The sequence below is a fragment of the Strigops habroptila genome, chromosome 11, assembly GCF_004027225.2.
Source record: "Strigops habroptila isolate Jane chromosome 11, bStrHab1.2.pri, whole genome shotgun sequence".
NCBI classification, from domain to species: Eukaryota; Metazoa; Chordata; class Aves; order Psittaciformes; family Psittacidae; genus Strigops; species Strigops habroptila.
The window spans coordinates 28,114,371-28,123,325 of record NC_046360.1 but is presented as its reverse complement, the minus strand read 5'-3'; the positions used below and the strand labels follow the sequence as shown (position 1 = coordinate 28,123,325).

At 43.8% G+C, this 8,955-nt stretch overlaps 1 protein-coding gene across 4 annotated transcripts; it reads left to right on the top strand.

The window, feature by feature from the left end:
* The first annotated feature begins 1,860 nt into the window (after nt 1-1,860).
* On the top strand, nt 1,861-8,825 carry TRNT1 (tRNA nucleotidyl transferase 1). Of its 4 annotated transcripts, none has more exons than XM_030500854.1 (8): nt 1,861-1,947; nt 2,115-2,230; nt 2,930-3,123; nt 3,678-3,816; nt 4,060-4,186; nt 4,701-4,894; nt 5,075-5,325; nt 6,616-8,028. In XM_030500854.1, the coding sequence occupies exons 2-8, from the start codon at nt 2,170-2,172 to the stop codon at nt 6,862-6,864; spliced, it is 1,215 nt and encodes a 404-aa protein (XP_030356714.1). In that variant the 5' UTR covers nt 1,861-1,947; nt 2,115-2,169; the 3' UTR covers nt 6,865-8,028. The 4 variants fall into 4 exon arrangements, with proteins under 4 accessions (XP_030356714.1, XP_030356712.1, XP_030356715.1 ...); XM_030500852.1 differs by having other exon boundaries at nt 1,873-1,947; nt 2,083-2,230; nt 6,616-8,825; XM_030500855.2 differs by having other exon boundaries at nt 1,890-1,943.
* Nucleotides 8,826-8,955: the final 130 nt, after the last annotated feature.

The following is an 8,955-nucleotide window of genomic DNA, read 5'->3' as shown; positions in this document are numbered from 1 at the left end:
TCCAAGTCCACCAGCCTGGGACTAGAAGATTACAACAAGTAAAATTCAGGTTAGGCATCAAGGAAAGCTTTCGGTGTTGGACAGGGAGGCAGTGGAGCATGCAAGGACTGAAACTCTGTGACGGGGCATCTGTAGACAAATATCAACCAGGAATGACAGTGGTAATCAAATCCTGCCATGAGGCACAGAGATACGTTAGGTGACTTCTTAAGATCTGGCCAGTCTGTATGTCTCTGAATAAACAGCTAATTACTGGGCAGAGAGCTCTGATACCTACATCAGAATATGTCTGTAGAAAAGAGACAATTTCTAAAGGTGAAGCATGAATGTAATAAGAAAGAGTAGTCACAAAAAAAGGGTAAAAAATGTTATGTTCTTATACAGGACTGACTTGATTATTGTAGGTCTGAGATTTATTCTTAATAGGTCATTCCAAAAAAAAGCCTTTTTGTGGTCATAAGCATACTCCTGTCTGCAGCGAGGTGATGATTTGGTAGGTGCTTAAAAGGCTGTGTCATGCTTCTTCCCGGTTACCAAGAAACTTGTAAAACTCTTTATGCTGACACACATTTATTCAGATTTATGCTGACACAGATTTATTCAGGCTTCAAAAGCTACCACACTCCCAATTAACTCACATTTGGGTGAGTTCCTTCTCCGGCTCTGCTCTTTCTGACCCTTCTGAGATGCCTCCTTGCAGGAGCTGTACAGGGAGGAGCAACGAGAGCCACAGCTCTCGAGAGCTCTGGGAAGTGCAGTTGGCCAAATACGGTGACATTTCAGTCATTCCACAGTCATTACGGTGAAATTACGCTTGTGATGAGGGAAGGACTGACCCCCAAACTGTACTACGTTCCCCCAACTCCGACATTATCCTGTGTTGTCCATACATCTTCTCACATAAAGAAAACTTAAACCAATCTAGGCTGACAAACATAAATCCAATGTTTAAGCTACACCAAGTTGCTTCTCATAGTTCAGCAAATGGGCTGCACTCATAGCCCAGAAAGCCAACTGTGTCCTTGGGATGCATGACCAGCAGCATGACCAGCAGGTCAAGGGAGGGGATTCTTCCCCTCTACTCTGCTTTTCATGAGACCCCACCTGGAATAATGAATGGCTTTACTAAAGAGGGCAGATTTAGATGAGATACTGGGAAGAAGTTCTTCCCTGTGAGGGTGCTGAGGCGCTGGCACAGGGTGCCCAGAGAAGCTGTGGCTGCCCCATCCCTGGCAGTGTTCAAGGCCAGGCTGGATGGGCCTTGGAACGACCTGCTGTAGTGGAAGGTGTCCCTGCCCATGGCAGAGGGCTGGAACTGGATGAGCTTTAAGGTCCCTTCCAACCCAAACCAGCCTGGGATTCTATGATTCTGTGAGCTGAACCCAGCGCAGTACTGCCAAACTTAACACCAGTGTTGGGCTGTTTCGGTGCGTACTGAAGCCATCTCTCAAGCGGTGTGTTGGGGTAATCAGTCCATTTCTTTTGTCACGGTTGTGTCATTACCAGGATACACTTTTCCCCCGTTGCAAACCTTTTTCTCTAGCCTGAAATCAAACCACGGTAAATCGTTTGCACTGTTTCCTTCATAAGCCCCTTCGCTCATGCTTTATGCCTTGGCATGACACCCCTCCGCCTCCTTTCCCACCGCAGCTGAAACGAGCCGGCAGCCCCCACGGCTCCACCCGCGGCCCCTCAGCCGGGCAAAACCCCTTCGGTCCCGGTACACACGACGCGCACCACCCGCGGCCCTGCGCAGTGCCCTGCCCGGGGGCCAGCCCCGGCCCCGCCGCTCCTCCCCTCAGCGCCGCCCGGACCCCGCCTCCCCACGGCGGAGGGGCTGAGCCGCGGCGTCAACGTCATCTCACAGCGCCGGGAAAAGCCGGGCGGCGGGAGCTGGTTCTTCGGGCCTAGCGCCTCCGCCGCAGCGCGCAGGAGCCCCGCGGGTGGGTGAGTGCGTGCGGCGGGGCCGGCCGGGGCGCTCGGGGCCTGCGGGGGAAGCGCGTCTCTCCGTGGGGCGATAGCGGGGGGAGGCCGAGGCCCGGGCACATGCGGCTGACGCGTCGTGTCGCCGTTTCTCCGCAGATGCGGGCTGAGGTGTTGCTTCTGCCCTGCAGGGCCGGGCTGCGGCTGCTCCCGCCGCTGCGGCTGCGGCACCGAGCGCCGGGCGTCATGAGGCTGCAGTCCCCACAGTTCCAGGCGCTCTTCACGCCGGGGCTCCGCAGCGTGGCAGGTGAGTACGGCCCGGCACGGGTGGGCCCCCGGAGCGTCCCTGCTTGCTGTGGCGTGCGGAGAACCGAAATGCCGGCCTGGAGAGCCGGGGCGGTGAATGCGGGCTTTGCAGCTTGGATCCTGTCACTGATGAGGCGCAGCGCCTCGTCCCCTTACCGGGGAAGTGGGCAGCGGCTTCTGTGGCGCGGTCAGGGTGCTGGGGGGCAGCCCGGGTGGCTGCGGTGTCCTGGGAGGTGTGTGCTGCTCTTCAGCTCTGGCCACTGCAACTCCAGGGCATCTCAGGGGAGGTTTTCATCACTGTTGTGGGATGTTCTTCCTGAAGGAATTTGGATTCACTGTGCTCTGCCATAGGTAAACTGAGCATTTTGTCTTTTTGACTACTGGTCGCTCAAACTGTTCCGCAGCCCAGAGCACCCCAGTATCAATTAGCAACCTGTTAATATTCAGGTTATCAGAAATGCCCCAGAAAAATATATAAGAAATGAAATGACTGGGACAATACCTGTGGTTGCTCAGCTGAGTACCTCATTTGTGCATTTTGCATGAAGCTGTGAAGTACATACATGCTTGCTGCTTACTGCATATCGAGTATGTATTCCCACATCTATCATCCTAATTTGTGAAAAGGTAAGTGTATGGCTGACAGCGTGCTATAGTGTTTATTTGAGAGAGTGCTTCTTGATTTTCCTTTCCTTCCCAGAAATGTTTGAGAAGAAGAACTATGAGCTGAGGATAGCAGGAGGTGCTGTGAGGGATTTACTGAGTGGAATGACACCACAAGATGTAGATTTTGCCACTACAGCTACACCAGCAGAGATGAAGGAAATGTTCACATCTGCTGGTGTTCGTCTCATCAATAACAAAGGAGAAAAACATGGAACCATTACTGCCAGGGTTGGTTTGTGTTTTGACTTGGATCTTTTCTAACTGTATTTGTGCAGCATATCCGGCAGAAAACTGGTAGCATGCTGCTTTGTTGAAGTATCGCAGTAAGAGTTTAAATGAGACCTTGCTTTAAAGCATGGAGTGATTTATTTTTTATTACTCTTCGTAGAATTCAATTTATTAGTATAATGTATGTTACCTCTGCATAACCCATTCATGCTGCTGTGCCATCACTAGAAGAGATAATGTAGGCCCCCCCCACATGCTCAGATCATGTGAGGAAGTTGGTCCTAGTGTTTCCTGCTCCTGATTTCCCAAGTGTTGATTCCTCTACTTCTTATTCCATCTTCTGCAGGCAGATTTCTTCAAGCTGTCTAGAAAATAAATAATGCAAGGATTATTTTTGGGTGTTTATTTCTTGGTTGTCTGCTCTGTACGAAAACATGGTACCTGTTGGTTTGCATGTATCCAGGTTGTATACGGGCATAAGGCTGAAAAGATATACGGGCTTTATGTGTATATTCGTGATCATATTGAAGTAACAATGTCTGTGGGATTTCCAGCTCCATGAACAGAATTTTGAAATTACTACTCTTAGAATAGATGTTGTCACCGATGGACGACATGCAGAGGTGGAATTCACCACTGACTGGGAAAAGGATGCTGAAAGGAGGGATCTGACTATCAATTCCATGTTTTTAGGTAAGTCCTTTCAAAAGGAAGTAAGTTGGATGAAACGCTGCTTTTTTCAGATTAAGTAAATTCTCTTGGCCTGTTTCAATTTTGTTTATTGCTATCAGCTGAAAGGTCTGTACAAATATGTGAGATGATCTGACAAACCAGGTCAAATCACACAAGTCATCTTGTGTATTTTCAAATGGGAGTGTTCAGTTGTGCCAACCATGTTTGTAAATTCACATTCTTGTATTTTTTTCCTTTTTCTAGGTTTGGATGGAATGCTGTATGATTTTTTTAATGGATATGAAGACTTGAAAAACAAGAAAATTAGATTTGTAGGAAAGGCAACTGAGAGAATACAAGAAGATTATTTACGAATCCTAAGATATTTGAGGTACTAGGTTTTGCTTTTCCTAGATAAACTAATTAAGCATTGTAGAAGGTTTCAGAAACATGCAGAAAGAGATCAGTGATGTAAAAACCATTGTAATTGTCATATTAAGTTTCCTCTTGTACTTTAAGTTGGAAGAATTAACACTGTCATGACATTCATTCTCTGAATAGCAGAAATAAATTCTTCTTGCAAGTAACAAGCTATAGGACAAGAAGAAACGGCCTCAAGTTACACCAGGGGAGGTTTAGTTTGGATACTGGGAAAAATGTCTTCACTGAAAGGGTTGTCCAGCATTGGAACAGGCTGCCCAGGGAAGTGGTGGGGTCACCATCCCTGGAGGTATTAAAAGATGTGTAGATGTGGCACTTGGGGACATGGTTTAGTGGTGGACTTGGCGTGCCGGGTTAACAGTTGGACTCGATGATCTTAAATGTCTTTTCTAACCTAAACGATTCTGTGATTCTAAATGGAATAATTGTGCTCAATCTAACATGCAGAGGTTTTGTTTGGGCAGGTTTTATGGAAGAATCGCAGAGAAACCTGGTGTTCATGAATCTAGTACACTGCAAGCAATTAAAGAAAATGCCAAAGGTTTGGCTGGAATATCAGGAGAAAGGATTTGGGTGGAACTGAAAAAAATTCTTCTTGGAAACCATGTAAATCACTTGGTTCAACTTGTGTATGAGCTGGATATTGCCCAATACATAGGTAAAGTGAAATGAAAATTGATTTCCTACTCTTATATCATATACAAACAGAACCACAGAATGGCAAAGTGAGATAAAACTTTGTTTTACCCGGAAAGAATTAGATTACTTTTTTTCTCTGTTAACATCCACATTTCTTGTTAACACTTTCTTGTTCTTTTGTGTGTTTGTATCCCTTTAGGACTACCACTTGATGGAGATTTAGAGGAATTTGCCAGAGTCACTAAAAACATTCAAAATCTGTGTCCGAAACCGATGACTGTTCTGACATCATTGTTCAAGGTGAAGGATGATGTCACAAACCTTGATCTGAGGCTGAAAATCTCAAAAGAAGAAAAAAACCTTGGCCTTTTTTTGATGAAGCACCGGCAAGAGTTAACCAAAGCTATGGGTCCAGAGCCACTTAGACCTTATCAGGACTTCATAATGGATGTAAGTCTGTTTCATATTGCTTTATTTTGTTCTTCACAGTAAGCCAAATTTCCAGTTTTACAGAGTAGCAAAGATAGTGCCTAGTGGAAAGAAAGCGGCTTGGAGTCAAGTCAGAGCCATTTCATTGGCAGGCTTGTTTATTGGTCTTTGGCAAGTTTTTGCCAGGGTTTTAAAAGAGCATGATATTTTCATCAGAAAGGTGGGATGCACTGCCAAAAAGTATTGGCCAACTTTGCATTGCTCCCAGTATAATACCTGCACAGTAACTGGAATAATATCTTGCTGTATTATACTAGTTCCAGGTAACTAAGGTGGGGTGGGTTGGTTGGTTTGTTTTCCCCCTTTGTTTTTCCTCTGGAGAGGAACCAGGAGTTAACAAGAGCTGTTCAAAATGTCCTGGCATGTTTCTGCAGTGTAAAGCAGGAACTTACTTATGCTATAAAAATATTCTTTTCCTTTACCAGAGTTTACTAGAGGATAAACAGCCATTTCTGCTTGGGTTCAAAAGCTTTTTTCTTTCCCATCCAGAATATTGAGGCTTTAAGTTAACAAGATTATTTAAAACAAACAAGAAACCCACTGTATTTTTAGCAGTTCCTAATACCTTGTGTTCTGTAGCAGGTTTTTTTTGACTGGATTTAAAACCCTACCTTTGACTCAGGCTGCAAAGTGTCATATTCAGTCATCTGAAACAAAAGTTCCATGTGAACATACCTAGGGGACTGAGTTTGCTGTGCTGTCCCAGCTGATCTCCCCTTCTGCATTCAAAACATGAGGCAGGATCTGGACCTTGAGGGGGCTCCAGCCTTTTTTTTACGTGAAATTCAACTCCTTGAATTGTGTATTGAAAGTAGGTGCAAATCCTGGAGCATTCGTATGTGGGTTTTCTTAGGGCATACTGTTCAGTAGGCAGCCTGTGTTCTTCCACAGCAAAGTTCAAGTAATTTCAGGTGAAGTTGTTGACTCTTATTGTAGAACCTGAGACTGAAGGCGGAGACAGGCCTCATTGCAGACTGCTTTGTCCCACAGGAATGGTAATAGTTTCTCCCCAGGTGGAGGTTGAAGATAATGGTTTCAGCTATTACCTGGAATTCAAGAGGTCTCCAAGGATCTTCCAGAGCCTCCAAGTCAGGACTAAGTTTTAAAACTTGTGAGGCAGGAGAGATCCTCCTCGTTGTCCAGATGTTGCCTAATAAGATGTCATGGGAATAATGCAGTGTGGAGCACAGTTTGAGCTGTTTTCTACTGTGTCATAGTGAATTCTCTTTTCTTTTCTTTCTTTTTTTCTAGTCTAGGGAAGCTAATACAAATTCCAAGATCTGCGAGCTTCTGAAATACCAAGGAGAAGATCATCTTTTAAGGGAGTTGCAGCAATGGACTGTTCCTTCCTTTCCTGTTAGTGGCCATGACTTAAGAAAAATGGGCATGTCTTCTGGAAAAGAAATTGGAGCAGCATTACAGCAGCTAAGGGATGAATGGAAGAAGAGTGGGTACCACATGGACAAAGAAGAACTGTTAAGTTGCCTGAAGAAGCTGTAAAATTGAGTGAGAGAACAGTTTTTGTCGTATTCAAAGTGTAACACAGATACCAGTAAATATTTTGGCACTGTACTCGCAGCTGATTGATGAGTGTTTGTCATATTTAAGATCTTCAGACACTGCGGTTCTCCTGGTACTAATTCATAATTTCTGCAAGGAGAGGTTTAATTTTGTAGTGATGCAAGACATTCTCTACCTCTTGTAGTTGTATTTTAATGATAAATATTTACTACTTGACTCTGGGCTGTTAGAGGTGACATCAAAATTTTTCTCATTCTGACTTTGCTCTGTCTAAACAAACCCACCCCCCCCTCAAGAAAAGGTGTTTCTATCCTCTACATAAAATCATTCTTTTGTGTCTAGGAGAGTGACAGTGTCTAGAAATAATGAGCTCTCAGTCTTTTTGTAGTTAAAGCTAGCTAGCAGATTGAAATACTGCAGCAGTGCCCAGACAGTCTTAACCATGTAAAACAAGTCTGTTTTCTATAAGGATTTTTATTTTTCAGACTCAATTTTAGATTAAATGGATGACTTCTTAGCTTACTCAGTGTTATGAACTACTTCTCTCTTTGGTTGTTTTTCAGTAATTTGTGTATCACTGAATAACTCAATCCATAGAAAACTGGTGAAGGGTTCTGCAGTATGTTTTCAACATTGTGTGTGAAATGTAGTGTGAATGTTAATAACAGAAGGGGAAGAAGATCCTGGTTACCTGCCTTTCCCCAGCCATGTCCTGTACTTAACTTCTGCTTTCTCTTTCCTGGTGAGCTGTAAGTAGAATTGAGGTGGCAGCATTGGTGTGCCCAGACAGTGTGGACCTGGGTTGAGTCCTGCAGCTCTGTCACCTTCAGAGTCCTAACACTTGAGCAAGTACTAGTGCCTTCAGTAATTCTCCACACACCTTCTGTAACTCCAGCAGTGAGACCCAGAGGTATTCATCTCCTCTCTGGTTTGCAGGCATTCTGTTTAAATCAGCAAGGTTATTTTGGGAAGAAGTTGTAATGTTCCTTCTACTCTCCCTGTGTTGCTTCTGTGTTAATTATTTGTACGTATCTTCTGTCTGAGCAGACCTATGTTAAAACTGCAGTCTGAATGTGTTCAAAAGGAAATTCTAAATAATTTGCACCTTCAAAATTAATAAATACATTGGTAACATTTGGAAAATATGAGAATTAAAGGCTATTAGTTAAAGTAGATGGAGGAAGGAAACCTACACAGAGAAAGGGATTCTGAAGGTATGTAGGAACTGCAGGAAGACAGCAAGGGAAGAAAAAAAAGAAGTGCTCTTTTTCTCTGTTAAATATGCAAATCTCATAAGAACATGGTGGTGTTTAATTATGACATTAAATTGAAGCCTCCTTGTGCAATTTATTGAGCTACTGAAATCTTAGAGGGAGAGAAGTAATCAACTGTAGTGTTACAATAAACTCGTTGGAAGAATGCTTCACAAAACCATATTTTTTAAGGCAGCATCTGTGGAGGTGGTAAATAGTGGCAGCTACACTTTGCTTCACCCACAATTATTGTCAGGGTCAAACTCCACTTGGAGGATTTTTACAGACACGAGCTGGAAACTTCTTACAATGTCCAGCACTTGCGAAGAGCAGCACAGATGGATTAGTCTGAAAACATTGTAATTAAATAGCCCTATTTTGAATTCAGTACATTAGGCACTAGTTAAAAATAATGTTATGCTTGAGGTTTCCAGTGAGTATCTCTGCTTTATTGTATTCCAAAGAACTTAAACCCTAGTAAAGGGAAACTGGATTAAATCAAAATAATAGCATAATGTAAGCAAGCAGTAGCAGCTTGAGTGTTTGAAGAAACACTCTATAGTGTATGAACTACTTGAATACAAATTGGGACATAAGAGACTGTATGTATCAAATTGTTGTGTAAAGTACTCTTCTTGAACAGCTCACTGGACTAACTAAACAATAAACACATTGTGAACAATTAAAGTTGCACATTAGAAAAATCTGCAAGGCTTTGCTAGCTGGTAGCTGTGCTACCAGTGCTCCAGCTTTTGCTAAAAATGGGCTTCCAGTGGCAGTGTTATGTCCTTTATGCCTTGGATTTGTTGGAAAGAGG

Bases quoted from the DNA above. Each gene is read 5' to 3' on its own strand.
- TRNT1 (XM_030500852.1), top strand. From the start codon at position 2,083: ATGCGGGCTGAGGTGTTGCTTCTGCCCTGCAGGGCCGGGCTGCGGCTG. The intron at 2,231-2,929 runs GTGAGTACGGCC...TTTCCTTCCCAG, and splicing joins GGGGCTCCGCAGCGTGGCAG to AAATGTTTGAGAAGAAGAAC. The intron at 4,895-5,074 runs GTAAAGTGAAAT...GTATCCCTTTAG, and splicing joins GGATATTGCCCAATACATAG to GACTACCACTTGATGGAGAT.